The sequence below is a fragment of the Benincasa hispida genome, chromosome 10, assembly GCF_009727055.1.
Source record: "Benincasa hispida cultivar B227 chromosome 10, ASM972705v1, whole genome shotgun sequence".
In the NCBI taxonomy this organism is placed as follows: domain Eukaryota; kingdom Viridiplantae; phylum Streptophyta; class Magnoliopsida; order Cucurbitales; family Cucurbitaceae; genus Benincasa; species Benincasa hispida.
Genome location: NC_052358.1, coordinates 10,876,140 through 10,897,159, shown reverse-complemented (window position 1 = coordinate 10,897,159; position 21,020 = coordinate 10,876,140). Strand labels below are relative to the sequence as shown.

The following is a 21,020-nucleotide window of genomic DNA, read 5'->3' as shown; positions in this document are numbered from 1 at the left end:
AAATCAATTATATATAAAAGATAACTTGTGTACTCAATTGTCTAATCTTACCATATTTGATGAATATTAAATTCTATGTAGATAGTCCTTGTCGCTCAAATTCAGCGAAAATGTTTTATTTTCATAAATTCGTCTTTCTCCAAGGAATTTATTATTTATATGGCTCTTGACCACAAGGTCAGTCCAAGGAAGTTCAAATGGTAATATTTTATTAAAAAAAAGAAACTTAAATAAAACAAAGTGAAGTAAAGATATGAAAGAAATTGAAATGAATGTATATATAGATCATCTAGTACTAGTGTCCATTTTGCTCGTCATAATTTTGACATTCCGCCTACTAGTATAAATTAGTCTATAAAGAAGGCCTGATAGAGTTATCGAGATCAATTGCATAAACTACATCCGCAAATGGGGCTGAGGTTCATTCCCGCGACTCATAACAGAACTACACCCTCTGATTTAGATAACTTTCCTCTAGGCTACAAGAAAAACTACTTCAAACTTTTCATCCAGTAGAACCGATGATCTAACTCAACCAGGCACTCTTCCCACCCGTTGTATTCTGAAGAAAATTCAATCTGTGAAGTTCAAAGTTCATCATGCTTCTCTGCCTCTTCTTTACTCAGCATGTTCAACTTGTTTTTCAGTTCCTATGAATCATTAAGTGGGTGTCGTCAGCGTGGAAAGTCTAATAGTATCTAACATCGTAATCAACTGCAGCCATGAAAAACAATAAATGAAACCTGAAGCTTTTCCTCTACACAAGCAGCTGGGGTTGATAACAATGCCACGTACCTGTCACAAGCTCCCAATGTGTTGTCACACGCACACAAAAGAGAGAGAGAGAGAGAGAGAGAGAGAGAGAGAGTCTTACTCGCAACGACTTGGTTCATCTACATCGGTTATGTCATTTTTAAGCCCACATCTTAGCTTGACCTGGAGAATAAACATGAAACTGTCAAGAGACGGAAGTTGGTCCTCCACTCCTGCTTTCTTATGGACAAACTTGCCTTCAAAATACAGGAAATGCATAGATGAACATAGTTTTCCAGAACGAATCTTATGTCTAAGTTCGGTCAAACATATATCAGGAAGTAGTTATTATGTCCAGATCAACAATGAAAATAGCCATACATGCAGGTAAATTTTAATCATTTTGTCCTTCTGGTAAGTTCTAAACTTTCACAAGTGAAATTATTCGCAAGACACCTTTAAGCTTCTATCAGGTCCATTCCAGCACTTATCCCCACTTGAAAAGATCATAACCCTATATGAGTCCTCAAATTTATCCCAGCGCCTGGTTGGGAAAAAAAAAATCACGTTAAGAATTTATTAAAAAAAAGAAGAAGAGTAGAGTCAATAGTCACTCTAAGTTTGCTAATAACTTGAGATTTTATCTGGGAAACAGATAACAAACTAAAACAAACAGTCTAGACTACGTTTACTAGTATACTCGAGAGACAAAATCTGCGTGAGAAGAGACTCTGAAGCTTGCAAGAGCTCCAATCAGTACTAGTAACACAAATTGACACACAAGATTATTTGACGCAATAAATATATAGATCACCAATTACTAAATACCTACCCCAAACGAGTTGTCGAGTGCCCCTCAACCTGCGAAGCCTGTTTGTAAGGACAGATTTTGTAAACGTATCTGGACAAAGAACCAAGACTTTGAAATTAAGCAGACTTAACATAAAATTCAATCAGAATTGGAAAATCTTAGAAAAATAAGAAGACTGAAAGGCAAAATTAGCTACTTGTTCTCCTTGCTTTCAAAACATTGGTCATAGAACGAATAGAACTCCTTCTCTGGACCTGCAATCAGATAGAACAGTAGAATATTGAATTAAATTTTTCATATTATAAGTTGGCGTTGCGTTATAAACGTGGAAACAGTACATCTCCCACTAACCAAAATCATTCTTTAGCTTCTGTGATAAACTTGAGATCCTTGACTGAACTTTTGATAACCTGGCACTGGACTCATCATATTCCTTGCGTACGTTAGCAGCATCTGATGAATGAAAACGCAACATAACCATTTTCAGGTGGTTAAACTCTGAAGCCTGCATTCAAGTGTTGAACACCGTGAACTTGTAAGCTTGTACTGTACCTGATTGGTTCACTGGAGACTGGAAAATATTGACAGCTTTGAGGACATTTCGAACAGTTTTTTTAATCTTCTCAAGCCAGGAGGGGTTACTTTGGGTATCCACATCTAGATGTGTGATTACAAATAATGAATAATAAATAACAAAAATTAATAATAAAATTAAAAATCTTTCACAACTGAAGGCAGTAAAAGCAATATTATAAATAAAGTGAGTTGGATAAGAGAAACGTATTTTTCAACCTGGTGAGTCCAATTCTGTATCTGAATAATATCTCTCAGACGAAGAAGAATCATCACGAAATTCGTCTCTGATATCTTCTAAATCACCCTCTAGGTCATCATCGTATCTTTGGTTATCATCATCAGTCTCTGAAGCATAACCGTCATTTTCATGTGTGTCTTTTGAGATATCATGACTTTCTCCATCACTATCAATCGTACTATCCATGTTCCCCGTCTGTTCTTCAGTATTTTCTCCTGTCCAACGAGAAGCAACAAGGCGGCCCATCTCTTCCCTTGACAACTCTGAACTAGCATCACTCTGCCACAAATTTCACCCAAATTGAATACAATTCAACCAGGAAAGGAAATCATAGAATTTAAATGAAGGGTAGAACAAATGGCCTTTTAGATTTAAGTTTTAGAGTTTGCATTCGAATATTTAGACTAAGAAACTTTTAATGAACTATACAGGAGTAAATCGAAATCCGATCCAGGACATACCGCACACAACATTATGAGAAGCAAAAGTCATATTTCTGGCTGTGCAAAAAGATGGTTAGCAGACCAAACAAACAACTGGAAAAAGAAAAGAAACAGAGAGCAAGTAAACCTATCTAAGATCAGAACTAAAGGAGTTTCCAATCGTCTTCCTGTAATATATTAAAATCTAAAGCATCAGAGATAACTCTAGTGGTTAGCCAGGTTATGTCTCCAATTCGCTTCTGCAATGGATAAATAAAATTATCCAATTTTGGAAACATAGATGAATTTGCTCTTTCACAGGATAATTCTAGTGGTTCACGAGGTTATGTCACTTCCAAACTTAGAAATTTGAAAGCTGCTATGAAAAAAGAATAATAAGAATAATAAAAAAGCCATAATTCTTATGGATCCAAGCGAAAGATGAAGGACAAGAAGCTTTTTGAGTTGCCTTGCCAGACGCAAAATCAGCGGAAAACCCGCTATCATCTCAAGAGCTAAGCATCCTATATCCGTAAGTTATCTTCCTAACGATATGATATTATTGAATGGAAATATGCCCTAGGGCAATTGGACTGTTCAGGGAAGTTTTCTGTTAATTCTGAAATGCACTCAAAATGTGGATTTATTTGCCTGAGATTTAGAATGGCCTCTAATGAGATTTTGATCAAATTTGATGTGTTTGCTAGTGATTTTCAGGGTTTATGGTCGAGATTTGGATGCAATGTCAAAATGAGCCAAAAAGAGCTTAAAAATGTCCAAAGAAGTCAAACCCAAGCCATACATTGAAAGGAAGGAAGAAAAGGAGGAAGAAAACATGAAGAATAGGAAAACATGGTAGAGCAACACATGGCACCATGGCGCTACCCTCGGTGCTTTTTCCCGAGAGGAGTGAAAATTGGGTAGTGCAGCAAGCGCCTTGGCAGATGAAGGCAGTGTCGTGGTGCCAACGTTTTTTTGGAAAAAATATTTTGTTTTTGGAAAATTCTCTCTTTAAATAATCCTAGGGTTTTGGCTGCCGAATTCGTTCAACAACACCATGAAAATTCAGAGCTTTAGGGAGAGTTTTTAGTCTAGAAAAAGTGAGTAAAATTAAAGGGTCGTTTGGAGGTTGTTCGAGATCCCGAGGTGCAAATCGAGGCGAGATTGACGGGCTTCAACGGTGGAGATTGCTTCAGAAGTGGTTTTTCTTCATTCCCTTTATTTTTCTTTACTGATTGTGATTGTAGCAATGTATGAGAATGCATTTGTAGCAATGATGCGTCGCTAAACGTTCTAGTTTTAGTGTATTGACGAACTTAATTATGGATTTATGTTAATGCAATAGTATTTTCTATGGAAGTTTGTCCGTGGATGTTTTTTCAATATTATTGTGCTTTATCATATCGATTGATCATAGATGTATGTTTTACTGGATCCATAATATTGAATCGTTAGTTAAATCTTTCATGCAAATAATTAGATTGTTAACGAAAGTTGATCGTGATTACTCTTTTTTTTTTCTAAACGAAAATAAGCTTTTCATTGATATAATGAAAAGAGATTATTGCTCAATGTACAAAGCTCAAGATACAACAATACAAGATAATAATCATAATAATCCAAAGCTCTATGGATCAGTAAGTGCACCAAGACATTTCAACTAGGTTGACACTCCCATAGCATCCTCATCATATCCATTTACAAGATGAAACTATCAAACAAGAATTAGAGACTACTAGTTAGGTATAAACGCATTCCAATTGAGGCAAATGTCCTGGATAGAATAATCAGCAAAAAACTTGGACTGAAAGCAACAAGAGGAAGCTAATAGGCGGGCTGGACCAAATCTGTCAGACCATTCGGTTGCCTTGTGGAATTCTCTTTCGTTTCGTTCAAACATAATTCTGAAATTAATGCCCTAATCGCATTTGACCAAAGAATTTGTGTCTTAGAAGACAAAATCGGTCCAGTCAAAATATGGGAAACATTACTGCGAATGTTCTGTCCAAATACCCAATGTAGTTTGAAATAAGAAAAGAGATTCTCCCACCATTTTTTGGAATAAGGGCAATCAAAGAACACATGTTGTAAGTCTTCAATACTTGCTAGGCATAAATGGCAGATGGCGGGTGAAAGATAATGAGATTGAAGTTTATGTTGCAACACTTCAGAGCAATTAAGAGATCCAAAAATTAAAACCCAAACCAGAATGTTGATTTTCCTGGGGCTTTTGGACTTCTAAAGGGCATTAAAAAGCTCTTTTTCCAAAGGGAAAGATGAGTTCAAGTGCTTTGATAAGGACTTTACTGAAAATCCTCCAGATAAATTCGATGACTGGACCTTTGACTAGACCCTTGCATCAGCCCTTTGGGTTGATTTTTTGCCTTCAAGACAGCTCAGACCCTTGATCATGATTACTATCAATGCCTTGCTTCTTAATTTTATTTCCAGGAATTAGTTATCAACTATGTTTGCATGAGAATAGATTGTTATTGAAAGGTAATGATTTCGAAAATAGTTTCTAGACTTAAGCATATCATTGACATAACAATTCATAGGAACCTTCTGCATGACTTAATGAAATAATTATGGAATTCAATACCCTGGAACACCTTTGTCTCTTAAATTTCGACTTTATTTTTATTTGCTTTATTTTGTTTGAATCATCATCAGGTAACCAATCCTTAGATAAAATCAACACAATTCTTGAGTAGCTAAGCATAATTCTACCACTTGATTCTCTGAGGACGATACTCGATCTCTTGAGCGTTTTACTTTACGATAACCTGACCACGTGCACTTGCGTGCAAATCGACATCAAATTCCTTTTTAAGGTACTTGGCTGCCTCTTCTCCTATGGATAAATTACTGCATAAAGCTTTGTGTGATCCAATCCAATTTCCCAAGGAGAGTGAATATCATCATATGGATTGTGATACATGGGGCACTCAATTGTTCTTTTGTACTTCAAAAGAAGCTACCTTCTCACAGCTTGTTCCCTTCAATGTGCCCTCCCTGTTCGGCGGTCAATAAAGATACTCAACATCTTTCCTTTGTCTGTTGTTATTCCATGGCATTTTAGCACAAGTTGTTTTCAACCTTCAAGCTTCAATAGGTGTTCTGTGACGTTTTTAAGGAAAATGTAATTCGGATCCTTGCGGGTCCTTTCTTTTTTTGAAAGGGAAACGGCCTTGCAGGTCCTTTCTTGAAGCCTCAATCTCAATTCTTATAGTCCAATGTGCTCCAAAGTCATCCCATCCAAAGTTTGGTTTGAAAGGGATCAACGTATTTTTGAAGAACAATTTCCTACCTTGGTCTCATGTTGTGAAATTGTTTGTGTTAAAGCTTCTTGGTGCTCACTTTCCAAATTTTGCATAGACTACCGGGTATTGAATGAGTTGACTGTGTTCAACAAATTTCTCATTCCCGTGATCGAAGAATTATCGGATGAGCTGCATGGGGCCAACGTGTTTTCAAACTTGATCTTCAATTTGGGTACCATCACATTCAGGTCCACGATGATGACATTCCAAAGAAGGCTTTCTATACCCATGGTGAGCGCTATTAGTTTGTTGTCATGCCGTTTGGGTTAAAGAGAGCACCTACCACATTTCAGTCTCTCGTGAGTCATGAATCAAGTATTCAATCTTTTTCTTTCCTGCTAGTTAACAAATGGATACACAATCCCAAGAAAGTTAAACAAATTTGGTTTGTTCGCTAACTATAAGAAGTCACTTTGCCCAAGATCGAATTAATTACTTAGGGCACTAGGTTTCCACGAACGGAATTAAGGCTGATTTTGAGAAAGTCAACACGATTCTTGAGTGGCTCAGACCTAAGAATGTATAAGAATTGAGAAGTTTTTTGGGCTTGACGAGCTATTATCACCGATTCATAATTTGCTATGGGCAAATAGCCCAACCACTACATAGGATGACCAATACTGATGCCTTCTTATGGACAGAAGAATTGATTGACATTCGAAACACTAAAGAAAGCAATGAAAACTCTATCAGTGGTGGCATTGTCGGGTTTCTCAATTCCATTTATTAGAGTATGATGCGACTCAAACAAGGGTAGGGGCAGTCCTAACCCAGAACCAGAGACCCATCGCGTACTTCAGCTAAATTTTGTCCGTTTGAGCTCAAGCCACATCGGCTTATGAAAGAAAGTTGATGGCCATTGTGATGGTTATGCAGAGGTGGAGGTCTTACGTCCTAGGCAGGCATTTCATTGTCTATTATGATCGACAGTCCCTTAATTACATCGTTGAGCAAATGGTGATATAATCCGAGTATCAAACCTAGTGTTGAAGCTGATGGGATATGACTTCAAAGTTCAATACAAGCCTGGACTGCAAAATAAGGCTGCAGACGCTCTATCACATATTCATAGATGCCCCCAAGGGTGCATTTAGCCAGTATATCAGCCTCAACAATCCTTGATGCTGAAGTGTTGCGGTCTGAAATTGAGGAAGATGAGGATCTATGTAAGATTTGGGCTAATTTAGAATTAGACCCGCAAAGTCATCCCAAGTTCTCCATTATTCAAGGGAACCTCCTCTACAAGGGCAAACTCGCCCGCTCAGCAAATTCCAACCTTATTCCTACAGTGCTTCATACATATCACGACTAGGTCCTCGGGGGTCATTCGGGTTTTCTCAGCACGTACAAGCAGTTGACAAGTGAATTATATTGGCCCGGCATGAAAGGCATGGTGAAATAATATGTGGACGAATGTGAAATTTGTTGGCAAAATAAGTCCAACGTTCTCTCTCTAGCCAATTTGTTACAGCCACTTTCTGTGCCCAACCACATCTAGGATTGGATTTCGTGGAGGGTTTGCCCCGATCGCCAGGCTATGATATTTTTGTTATTGTGGATCATCTAAGTAACTATGTTCATTTATTGTTGTCAAGTCATCCTCATACTCTCAAGTCCGTGGCTAATTTATTTTTTAAGGTAATTGTGAAATTGCATGGGTTCCCTAAATTGATCGTGTTTGATCGTGATAAAATTTTTATTATTCATTTCTGTGGCGAGTTATTTAGTTTACAGGGCACTCAAATGAAGCGTAGTACAGCCTCACCCCCAAACTGACGGCTAAACAGAAATTGTGAACAAGAGTTTGGAGACTTATTTGCGGTATTTCTGTAGCAAGAAACTGAAGCAGTGGTCACAACGATTGAGTTAGGTGGAATACAGAGTGAAATTTTTTAGTGGGAAGTGGTTCCATAAGAAATTTTTGCTTATCATTTTAATGAAAAAACAAATAAATGCGAATTGTTGGTCCAGTAAAAGGGTCTGCTCGAACATGAGGCCACTTAGGAGAGTATCGACCACTTCACCTCCCCCTTGGGGACAAGGAAGCTTACATCTCGGGGGTATTGTTAGGCCCCCACTTATTAATACGTGTGCTAGGAGAGGTTGAAGGGGAAATTTACCCATTAGTTGGTTGTACGATTAGCTATATATCATTTGTATCTGTGTATTTTGGGATTATGTGTTATTTTCTAATTGCTGGTGATATGCCACAACTGGGAGAGCTCCGCTCTCTCGAATAGGTGTGAAACTTGTATTTTGTGATCTTACTAATATATTGTGACTCTCGATGGAGGAGTCCTTACAGTATACCACTATCAAAGCAAAATATCACGTTTTTTCTTCTCTTGGGTTAGTTCTTGCTTTATCTGGCACTAAAACCCAGATTTGGACTCATCAAGTACTCCAGTTTTCCATGTCATTTCCCCTTGTATTGCATCCTCCATTTTCTAGACTCGCACTTGCATCAAAGGTTTCCTATATCTCTCGTACGAAGCATTCATTAAACAAAACAACCTCCCAGTATTGATTGAACATTTTTTTATTATATATTTTATGTCGAAATATTTTGTCATTAATACTCATTAATAACTATTAAAAGAAAAGGCGTAGAGTATTCTATGACAGGACCAACATATTGGCCAAAATTTTCATAGTAATGTCATAAAATAGATTTAGAAAAGCAGCACAGAAAGCCACATTTTATCAAATCATATCAAACTTCAATCAAGTTTCCTGAGAGAAAATATTGTTAAGAAAATAAATATCTTTCTCGAGACTTCTTCAGATGATTCTATGGCAGGACCAACAAATCGGCCAAAATTTTCATAGTAATATCATCAAATAGATTTAGTAAAGCAGCACAGCAAGCCACATTTTATCAAATGATATCAAACTTCAATCAAGTTTCCTGAAAGGGGATATTTTTATATGAAAATAAATACCTTTCTCAGGACTTCTTCAGATGATTCTTTAGAGCCAGCACTTTCTCCAGTTTCAGATTTAGCCGGGGGTTTGTCGTTCTCTACTGCTGTATCCTACAAATCAAAACATATTTAAAAGAGAAAAAAATATATAAAAAATTCTATGATTAAGTATAGGGCACAGTCAATAACCGATGGACATAAGCACAAGAGATTAAACATTCAAAACATCACGATTTCACCCCTTATACCTCTATAAGCAATGATGCTTCTGTTTCAGGCTTATTAGAAAGTTGAGCTTCAAGTTCTGAATCAACTTCTTCTTCCCTCGAAGCCTGCTAAAAAAAGGTGTCAATATGAGAACTAGGAGGAAATGGACATTTTACCTAAATATTCCAAAATCCATCTGTATAAATATGCCGAGACGCGAGTTATATTTCAGATACAGAACCTTCTACTATCTAACAAGGTCCTATCTTCCCCTCTCTAATCAATTGATTATTTCTTTTTTTTTTATATATATAGCAACACCTATCAATGGAAAAAAAAATGAAAGAACCTTCTACTATCTAACAAGGTCATACCTTCCCCTCTCTAATCAATTGATTCTTTCCTTTTTTTTATTTATAGCAACACCTTTCATCGGAAAAAAAAAATGAAAGAATCCGTAGACATAAAGAAAGACCAGTCCACAGAAAAGGAAGAGTCGAAGGGACTCCAACTATACAAAATAAAACCTATAGAATAATTACAAAAGGTTTTTGAAATCGAAGCATAGAGGAAAGCTAAACAAGAAACCAAACATCACTACGATCTCTTTCCAACCCTCTAAACACATGATTCTTCCGCTCACCCAACGATCCCACATAATAGCACACACCCTAGAAAAACCATTAAAAAAAATAAAAAAATACAAACCATTCTCACAAAAAGGCGAATAGAGGAAGAACTCTCTAATCATATTACAAATCTCTCTATGTCACGCTAGAGAGAAACCAAAGATCAGAGAGAAGTCACTGCACATGGCTCTCACAAACTCACATCTCCAAAGAATATGATTCAGGTCTTCCTCCGCCTTCTAATAGAGAATACAACAAAAGAGACCAACTAACGAGGGCATCTTCCTCACAAGGCAATCCATAGTGTTAACTCTTCCATGTTTAACTTGCCTGGTGGATAACTGATGTAGTAAGGATTAGAATAAACTGGGCTCTCTTGGTCAAATTCTTGATTGATTAGAATTAAATTTCGTTTCCGTGGTTTATTAAGATTAGTTTCTTTGATTAATTAGGATTAGGATTAGCTTGTTTTCCAATTCTCTATAAATAGAGAAATTGTCTTCTTGTATTGATAACTTTTAATTGATATTAAAGACTTTGATTTAATTGTTGGAGAGAGTTCTCCTTTTATCTCTTAGGTTACAACAATTTGGAATAAGAGGAGCCACTTTGGTTCGACGTTAACTCCCACCGGTGGAAAACCATAAAACTCTTGACGACACACATAGCAAGAGGGAGCTTTGTAAGTTGTGCTCGTTGTTAAACAGCGCACATTTAATTAGAGAGAACCCTTTAAATTCTAGAAAAGAAAGAAAAAACCATTGATTTTTTAAAGATTTTGCAAGAATGGACTATTATCGAAGATCGATCAAGGAAATTTACTCCCAAAAACAGAGTTGGATTTCTAATCCATGTGATTCAGAAGAGAAATTTCTATGTCACGTCGCTCATGCTCGATTTTATTAAGCAACCTATCAAGATCCATATTGGAATTTTGATTCTAGTGATTCAAGCAATGTAGATGAAGATTTGAATATAATCCGAAAAATAAAAAAATAAATTAACATTATCAATAATAAAAAGCAAGAAGATCTGACAAGACCCATTTTTCAAGAAATTGACGTAAGAATTGGGATTCAGATGACTTAGAAATGGTTTCGAGTGTGAAAGAAATTATTATAACCAACAGCAAAAGAACACCCATGAATCATCCCTACACCAATAAGGAGTTGAAACATTTTCCAAAACATGAAATTATTCGGATCAGGGCATGAATCAGGAATTTCGGAAGGGAATGGATGAAATTTGGTCTCTCTTAGGGAAAAATTCAAAAAATGTTGGAAATCACTTAAAGCCTTGAATTTGCACAAGAAAAATCCAATAAGTCATTGTTGAAGCTCACGGGTGAAATTCAAGCAAGCCAAATTGAAGGGGACATGATCCGCACAACCTAACCAAGCTTTAGCTCTCTTCATTTTCTTTTTCTTAATCAAACCATGCCAAAATACAAATCAACCAAACCCAAACCTTATATAGAATTAACTCAACCCATTTTCAACTACATCAACTAACATAACTTACCTATAGATCTTAATCCTCTAAAGAGTAGAAAAAACCAATGGGCTTAATGGAGAAGAACCAATAAGCCTACCAAAAAAGGAATTGCACAAGAACCCCTTGAAGGATTAAGACTCCATATAAAAAATCCTCTCCCCGGTCTAAAAACAACCACCTTAAACAAGGACAAAGGCGAGGCCACATCCATCGGTTTGCTAAAGGGCAAAGAGCGACGAAACCAAAAATATGTGTCGAACTTTTCTGCACGTATAAGCGGGCGACCAAGGAACTGCTTTGGGAAGGTATGAAATCGGATATCCAAAAATATGCGGCAGAATGCGCCATCTGTCAATGCAATAAAACTCATGCTTTATCTCCAACGAGTCTCCTGCAACCGTCACCTATTCCCAAGCGTGTTCAGGAAGATATTTCGATGGATTTTGTGGAAGGATTACCGAAATCCGGGGGTTTGACGCCATTCTAGTAGTTGTGGATCGCTTAAGTAGCACATTTCATTGCAGTCTCCCATTTTTTTTGGCAAAAATTATTGCTTCTATGTTTATAAAGGAAGTGGTTCGTCATCATGGGTTTCCCAAATCTATCGTGTCTGGTCGGGATAAAATTTTTATTAGCCATTTCTATACAGAATTGTTTCGACGGCAGGGTACTCAACTCAAGCAGAGCACCACTTACCATCCCCAAACGGATGGACAGACGGAAATCGTGAATAAGTGCCTAGAAACCTACTTACGTTGTTTCAGTGGGGAGAAATCCAAGACTTGGTTGGAGCTCCTTCCCTAGGCTAAATTGTGGTAGGACACTAATTTTCATGTTTCCATTTAGACAACCCCGTTTATAATTGTGTTAGGCCAGGAGCCCCCACCTATGTTGGGTTTTGGAAAGTATGATATGCTCAATGGGACGTTGGAACAACAGCTCATGGAGAGAGATCGGGTGCTAACGGCCTTAAAGCTCAATTGTCGCTTGCACAAGAACGAGTGAAAAAGTTTGCAGACTTGAATCGCGGGGAGCTTGAGTTTGACGGGGGCGATTATGTTTTCCTCAAGTTGCGCCCAGTTGTCTTTAGCGCAGAAACGTTGTGAGAAATTGGCCCCAAGTTCTTTGGTCCTTATAAGATTTTGCAACGTATTGGGGTCGTTGCTTACGCTTGGACTTACCGGCTAACGCGGCCATTCATCCCATTTTCCATGTCTCCTAGCTACGTGCTTGTCCAACATATTCCACCCCGAGTTTCTAATGATTTCGAATGGATGGTTCAGCCAGCAGAAGTGTTAGCAATTGGTTGGAATGAAGTCGAATATGAATGGGAGGGTCTAATTTCAAGGCAAGGCAGTTGGATTGTGAAGCCACCTAGGAATCTATTCCCTATATGCAGCGCCAGTTTCCAAAATTTCACCTTGAGGACAAGGTGGCTTCAAAAGGAGGGGGTATTGTTAGGCCCCTAATCGTGAATACGTACGTTAAATGAAACAAGCAGTTTGATGACAGTGGTCCTAGCAACTAATTGGGTCGTTTGTGTTTAATTGATGCTTTGGGCTTGTCTGTTTTGTATTTGTTAGATTAGTTGGGTCTTTATATATATTTTGTGGTGTTGTGCCCTTGGATGTATGTTTTGCTATTGTATGTCCCTAATATTGAACCGTGACTTAAGATAGGTCCGGCTCTCGAATTCAGCCGGTTGGTGTGTATCTTTTTAGTTAAGTACGTTTAATATCACAAGGGGGGGCTAGTGTCCTTACAATTTCCTAAACCGAGGCCCCCATCATGGAGAGAGGGAGTGACTAAATTCCATTTGGCCAAATGGTTTGTCCTACTCCTTTATGTCCCTCCCAAAAGAAGTGCTAAGATCGAGGAGATCCTCCTCAATTCGCCTAGGGGGAGAAGAGTCGCTTTTTGTGGCTTGTGGGGTGTGCACTATAGTCTGGGTTTTGTGGGCGGAGTGAAATAGTAGGACTGTTAGGGATGTGGATAAAGACCCTAGTGACGTTTGGTCGATGGTTCGCTTTCAAGTTTCTTTGCGAGTTTCGGTTTCGAAGACCTTTTGTAATTACCCTATAGGTGTCATTTTGCATAGTTGAATTCCTTTCATGTAAAGGGTTGCTTTTGTGGGCGGGCTGTTTTTGTTTGCCCTCGTATTCTTTCATTTTTTTTCTCAATAAAAGTTATTTTTATTAAAAAAAGACAATAATAAAATAACTATAGACCTAGACAATACTGAGCACATGAATTCAGAACCAAACAATATCTTAGTGTAAAGAAAGAATAAGAAAACATAAAGGTTGTGGCCATTGAGGACTACCGTTCAGAAAAGAAATGAGCTCCAATAATTAACAAAATGTGCAGAACAAGTGACTAAATAGTAGGAGTTCAGCATCATATTCATATGCCAAAACAGTAATGTTGAAGGTTGCTGATGTTGAAGCTTCAAAATAAACAAACGTGTCTAACCTGATCTGTTGCAGAGTCCTCCCAGTTCCCGATTTTATCATCATTGTTGCCTTCTCCTTGTTTATATTCCTTGTCATAATTTTCTATAGCTTCATTTTTTTTCCAATTGTCTTCCTCATGAGTTTTGCTTTCCCCAACATTAGCTGTTTCTGTCGACTCAGTTTTTTTAGTCTCATCTTTTTCTCTCTCTAAATGTTCCTTTTCTTCTTTTTCTTTCCGTAATCGCTCCTCCTCTTCTACCTTCTCTATTTGTTCTTTGCGCTCTGCATACAACACAATGTGGGTTAAATTAAATTACCATAAGATATAAAAAGAACAAAGGACCAGTTAAGAAACAGAAATAATCACCTAAAAAGTATACTTAGAATACCTTTTTTAAAGAAGTACAAACTTTTCATTTGGGAATGAAAAGAGACCAATGCTCAAAATACAATGAAAGTAACAAACAAAATAAAACAAGATGTCTTAGTACAAATATAAAATATAAAGCAAGAAGAATCAAATGAAAACATTGGTAACAAGATATCGAAAAGGGAAAATGAAAGTTTCCCAACTTCAAGAAATATTTTGATCGGAAGAAACACCAAACATTAGCTTTAAGACGAGCTTAATCAAATTGATCCTACTTAGAAAAATAAGAATTCTGAAGATTTTTTGTTGATTTCATTCCAACCATAATCCTGATAGAATAGCTTTAACAACATTATTCCAAAGCTTCATTTCTTTTTCGTAAAAAACAACATCAATCCAATGGAAATTCGCCATTGGAGCCAATTGTTCACCTATTAGAACTTGAAAGACATTTTCCTTCAAATTATTGGAGAAGACGGACAGGAGGTTGAAAAGACTGAGAAACTTGTACAAACACGAACAAGTAAGAACACACACAAAAATAGGAGTTTCTCCGCCATATAACATAAGAATAAAATTCAGGGAAGAAGGCACGATTAGGAGACTTTTGCTGTAAATTTATGATGAATTTGGATTACCGGTAACATAATTCATCTTGGGACACTTAGATTTCTTTTTAGGAAAAGAAACAATTTCATTGATGATATGAATGGGAAACTTAGATTTCCACAATGCACTTTTTTTTCTTTTAAAGATTTCCCCAATGCTGTGAACAAGGATTTATCCATTTGAGACGGAGCTCCAGCAAACCAGTCACAGGCTTCACTGAAACAAACCTAAAGGTTCAAAGGATCATTTACGAGAATCCACAATCTCTGCATCCTTTAACGAACGACAAAATGAAAAGCTCCATGATGTAGAAGAATCCCATTATGAAGAAACTGATCCCAGTTGATTTAACGAGAGATCAAATAAACAAGGAAAGCATACCTTAAGGGGAGAATTATTGATCCAAAGGTCATACTAGTAATGAATTCTTTGACCATTCCCCAAAGTAAAAGCTGCCAAGGCCTCTACTTTCCTCCATGTATTTGAAATACTCACCCATCGACTTCTAAGACTCGTATCATTTCATCCAAGTGTGTGCCTATTAAAATCTTAAGAACCATGGATACTCACAATAACGTGTCTCCAAAAAGAGTTCGGTTACGAAATAAACCTCCATCACCATTTAGAAGTGAGTGCTAAATTCCTATATTTCAAAGGACCAAGTCCAAGTCCCCCTTCAATCTGAGCTTGAGATACCAAATTACACCTAACTAAATGATTAATTGTGTTGGCTTCATGTCCTTCCCAGAAAAAAGTCCTCAATAGGCATTCCAACTCCAAACTAACCATGGATAGCAAAAGAAACAAAGACATATAATATAAAGGTATTACACAGTCATTCGGCCTCCTCTTGAAAGCTTGAATTTCTTCCATCTATCAATCTTTTTTGAATTTGTCAATCACTGGCTACCAAAAGACAACTTCTTTAGATACCCTCCAAGAGAAAGACCAAGATAAATGAAAGGAAAAGGCTCAACCTTGCATTTTGTTAGCACAATAAAAGTGTTATCATTCTCGGCCCAAGTCAAGCTAGTTTCGACGCCTAATGTGCTTAATGTAATGACCCGAGTTCGAGAGGGGTACATGAATGAACCAATATCACATCCGAATGAGAGGAATCCTAAGGACATGAAAGTATAGTTAAGAAAGGCTTAAAAGAATTGAAAGTTACTACCTATACCAACAAGGTGCACCTTCCTTTTCGGTGGCTCAATCATAAGAACTCCAAAGTGAAGCATGCTTAGCTTGGAGCAATCCTATGTTGGGTGAACTCCAGGGATATTTCCTAGGATGCATGTGAGTGAGGACAAAGCATGCTAAAAGGACCCCTGTTGGTTTGTGGGGACAGCTTTCACTTCTAGAAGCATTCAAGGCAAGTGAGGATGATGTAGCCAGGTCGCAAGGGAATGTCGAGCCCGAATCCGGTTTCCGAATCCTGGACCTGGGGCATTACACTTAAAGCGGTAAATTTGTAAAAATCGAGCAACTTGAAGGTAAATCAAGCTCTTATGCCGAAAATGAAATCCCAAAAATCTTTTTTCATATCAAAACAACTGCGTTCATTGAGAAAAAATGTAAGAATACAAGGGCATACAAAAAAACCAAGTCACAAGAAACCCCTTAAAGAAAGGATTTCCAACTGAGTAAAATATTGCCTAGGAAATCATTACAAAAAGGCTTTGAAACCAAACCCAAAGAGATATATGAGCCTCACTAGGGTCTCTCTTTACACCATGAAACACTATGTTGTTCCTCTCCCCAAAGATCCCACAATAAAGCGCACACCCCAACAAATCAAAGAAAATGGCCTCTCTTTTGAAAAGTGGTTGGAGGAGGAACTCCCCGATCATCGAATGAATATACCTCCAACGAGCAAGCGTAAAATCAAACCCCTAAAAGAAGTCATTCTGCACAAATCTTGCATACTAACAATCCCAAAGAAAATGATCCAGGTTTTCCTCCGCCTTCCAAAAAAGGATGCAACACCCCAAAAAAAAAAACCATTAACGAAAGCATCTTTCTCAAAAGCCTATTTGTCGTGTTCACACACTCAAACAAAACTTGCCAACAAAAGAACCCCACTTTCTTAGGAATCTTAATCCTCCGTGATTGTGAATGATGCAAAAAGTGAGAAAGGGAATGCAGTAACTAATCTAAAGTCCAAGTCTTCAACATAAAATTGCTCTTGTTTGAACTAGATACAGAATTAGATTTTGCCAATGCAATGGCTATAAGGCTCCATGACAAATATAGAATGAGAGGACAAATCCCTGATTTCAAGATATCGTCCTTATGTTTTAAGAAAAACATGAACAAAATAGAACAAGACTAGGCTACTGATGAATATTTCTTAAATGTAAAATTAAAAATAACAACTCTATGGCTCTTTGTTTTCTTCACTCAATGTTTCTTCGTTGTGGAAGTTTCTTCTCTGTATGTTGCTCTATAGTGGTTCTTTTTGTGTTCCATTATGTCCCTTTTTCCACTCCCTTGTGGAGTTTGCTTTTATGAGCATTAATCTCCAAAAAAAATAAGTTCCATCTCATGTTCAAAAAAATACTGACTCTATAGGTTGGAGTTCTAAAATACTAAAATGAGCTTTTAAGTATTATGCCTATTTCATTGCTAGAAAGTTGAAGCATTCCCAGCACTCGTCTATGTGGAGATATCCAAGTTTCATTTCGTTTCGTTTCGTTTCATTTCATTTCAAATATATATATATGTCAGATATCACATATATCTATCCCCCAATAATTAAACCAAACTCCTAATAGGCAATGCCATGAAATTTTAAACATTAAAAATTTTTCCATGTCATGATTATGAAAATGAATTATAATGCTAAAACAAGATCATAAAAGTATAGATGACTAAACAAGACTAGACCTTTAAGTTGTTCAACGAATTCTTTTAACACTTTTTCCTCATTTTTCAACTTCAATAGCTCTTCCTCATCCTTGATTATTGCAATTTTTGCATGTTCAACTTCTTGTTTTCTAATTTTAACACCTTCTTCAAAGGTTGAAATCTTTTTTTTCAATTTATCTCTTGCCACTTTCCCAGCTTCCCAGCACGTATTTGGGCATTTGACTTTGCTGTCATATTCATCACTTCCATCACAACAATCTGCAAGTAATTGACAGATAAAAACAGACACACAATAGGGTCAAATAAAATTATAATAATACAAAAAGAGGGAAAAAAATTCATATATCTTGTAAAATCATTCACCGACAAAAATATGAAATAAATTATAAGAAAATATAGATTAAATATCCTCTTCTGATTCCTTGACCTATGTCCACAATTTCTGTGTGGTTACGTGGGTCTGGGGGTAGTATAAAAAGATAATTTTATTAGAAGAATGAAATAAACGAAACGGGCAAGCTCTGAGGATGAACAAAGTTACAATCAGCTTTAAGATCCCCGTGTTCAAGATTGGCATCAATGCTTCACCCTACAATATATGGTATTAAAAGAACTCAAAGGATAATAGCATCTTTACATTTTTAAATAATTATTATTATTATTAAAACACAACCAAAAAAAAAACTTTTTTTTTTAAGAAAAGAAAAGAAAAGAAAGAAAACAACAACAACAACTTCATTGATAAAATGATAATAGCATCTTAAAATTGTTAACCCCAGGGAGTTTACGCAAAGTTTAGTGTCATAAATAATTACAAAGGAATTTGCAGATAAAGAAGCCAGAAAAATCACACCTGAGAACACCTGTTTCATTAGAACCTAGAAAACATTCTGCTAGGATATCCATACGCAAATCTGCTATTGAACTTCTAACTCATTTAGGCTTTTTCTAAGGGCGTGTCGGTGCATGCGCTTACAAGATTAATACTGTAATAGACACTAGAATTCTAAATGGATTAAAGATTACAAAATGGAGAGATGCTGTCGTCGAGAAGTAACTTACCACATATATCGTCGTTCACCCTTGAAGAAAACAACAAAAGTGGAACATGCCCTGCATTTCGACAATAGAACTTCCCATTCGGGCATGCAGATGTGCCTTCAGTCATGAAAGTATGTCATCAATGCGCATGAAAGTTTGAAACAATTGCAGACCTTTTTTTACGAAAAATTGAAGGTTTATAGAGAAAATGATATACAATTGACAATGAAAAAACCAGCCCACATCAAACGGAGCCAATTTAACAAAACTATGGAAGAAAATTGTTGACAACTCGTTAAGAAACCAAAAGGAAACCCCGTTGCAAATCCACTTCATATTTTTGCTTCTTCGCCCAAAGTTATACTGGAGGTTAGATGAAGAGTGAAATGAAAACCCGCGCACATGCATACTTTCAAGAACAATAAAAACTGCCCTCCATAAACGCTAACGATACTAGTGAGTCGTAATACGCCTGGAAGCAACAATAGCAGTTTCTGCAATCTCTATATCAACCCAAGAACAAACTCAAATGCTAGTAAAGACTAAATACGTATGAGATTGAGGCAAATTAAGGCCTAAGGGATTGAAAACATAGAAGGAAATCCAGTGAGAGGGAAGAGAGGATCGATACCAGGTTCGTCAGTGCCATCGGGGCAATCGCAGTAGTTATCGTTAAGCTGAGCCTTGGAAAATTTGTTGGAACCGTCTCTACATTTGATCATGTCCGACGACTTGTAGTACATCTCATCTACATTTAGATACCGAATTCGGTACTGATTCTCAGTGTCCAGAAATATTTCGAAAACCAAAATTAAAGGAATGAGGAACTGAAGATTTGAGTAGATTGGGAAAGAGATGGAAAGCGAAGAACCTTGGGGAGAAATTCCACGAAATTGGTGCTTTGGAGATGAGACTGATCCAACAATTGGAGCTAGAGCTAGAGCTGTGCACAATACCCATAAGGTTGCAAGAGATTCTGAATTTAAGCCTCCCCATCGTTTCATCGTCTTATACCTATCAATCAGAAAAGAGAGTGACTGCCTACTTTTCCAAGTGTTCTTCCCCTATCAAATGTCTATGGCAATATATCGCACCCCTGGCGTCGCACAAGAGAGAAATGGAGAGAGATCCCGTGAGGTCGCCTGCAACTCTACTGGAAGGATGGAAGGATGGAAGAAAGAAGGAATAATAATAATAGTAATAAGGGCAAATTCGGATTTGTTGTAATTTTACAACTTCCAATTCCAAAAATTAAATCCTCAAAATTATATCAATATTTAAATTAGATCAAATTGGATCTTCAAACTTCCATATAAATTGTAACCTTTGTATAAGTTTAAGAGCCAATTTCTACAATTATTATAAGTTTAAGAGTTCAATTTTAACACTTATGAAATTTAGATATCTAATTCTTATATATGAAAGTTTGAAGGTATAATTACAACTATCATCATATTAATTTTTACAATTTGCCATGATAATAATAATAAGGCAATTTTTTCAAGCAGGTTTGCTCACAATTATTATTTAGACTAGTCACAGATATAGCAAAATAAAAATATGAAAAAATTATGGTCGAGCCTATGCAAAAAATCTAAAAAAACATGTGGAAGAAATTCTAAACGCTCGCTTGACCAACCCGACTTGGCAGAACGCCTGATCAATTCGTCTGACCCATGTTGGGAATGTTTGAAGTCCAGCAATAGGAAGGGGGAAGTTCTACAACGTGCTTTGAAGCCCAGAGGCTAAGCAGTGGACTAACAATATGTCACTGCGGCCACCGAAGCGACCTTCCCCTAAAATCATAATATTGAAATCGTTCCCCAATGAAGAATACTACCTCTTATCTAAAGGCTTAGAGATGAGTTGTATCACATGGGCAAATGGATACTACTATTGTAGTTCTTGCACTTAGAAACACAAATGCAATTTCCAATTATAGGTTTCAACTGAAATCAACTTTCTATCGTTGATAAGGGTGAGTCTTTTATTACTGTCTATCAGTTATATAAGTATGTTACATTCTATCAGTTGCCAATTTGTTCATACGAGGTTTTCAAAGAAACATGTTATTTTGTGGAGTTGAACTTGTGTTGATATAGATTTTTTGTTGATGTGGTTGGATTCTCAATACTTGATCTTTTGATTATCTCTCGATCGAATGTGTACGCTTGATTTGAGGAAGCGAAGCATATGCTGTTCTTGAAGTTGAAGTCTTGAAAAACTGTTTTTAAGATAAACGTGTTTCGTGGAATTGAATTATCACTTGGTTGAATGCATACGTTTGATTTGAGGAAGTGAA

The 21,020-nt window shown here is 36.8% G+C and overlaps 1 protein-coding gene across 2 annotated transcripts; it reads right to left on the bottom strand.

Moving 5' to 3' along the window:
- Window positions 1–254: 254 nt before the first annotated feature.
- LOC120088390 (glucosidase 2 subunit beta) lies at window positions 255–19,899 on the bottom strand. 2 transcript variants are annotated; one of them, XM_039045651.1, is made up of 16 exons: window positions 19,590–19,899; window positions 19,350–19,466; window positions 18,740–18,835; window positions 17,696–17,935; window positions 13,850–14,112; window positions 9,296–9,382; window positions 9,066–9,158; window positions 2,357–2,657; window positions 2,117–2,221; window positions 1,916–2,017; window positions 1,761–1,818; window positions 1,586–1,654; window positions 1,210–1,297; window positions 875–936; window positions 744–795; window positions 255–650 (listed from the first exon to the last, which is right to left on the bottom strand). In XM_039045651.1, exons 1-16 carry the CDS (start codon window positions 19,720–19,722, stop codon window positions 588–590), a joined length of 1,929 nt encoding a protein of 642 aa, XP_038901579.1. In that variant the 5' UTR covers window positions 19,723–19,899; the 3' UTR covers window positions 255–587. The 2 variants fall into 2 exon arrangements, with proteins under 2 accessions (XP_038901579.1, XP_038901581.1); XM_039045653.1 differs by having other exon boundaries at window positions 9,296–9,379.
- Window positions 19,900–21,020: the final 1,121 nt, after the last annotated feature.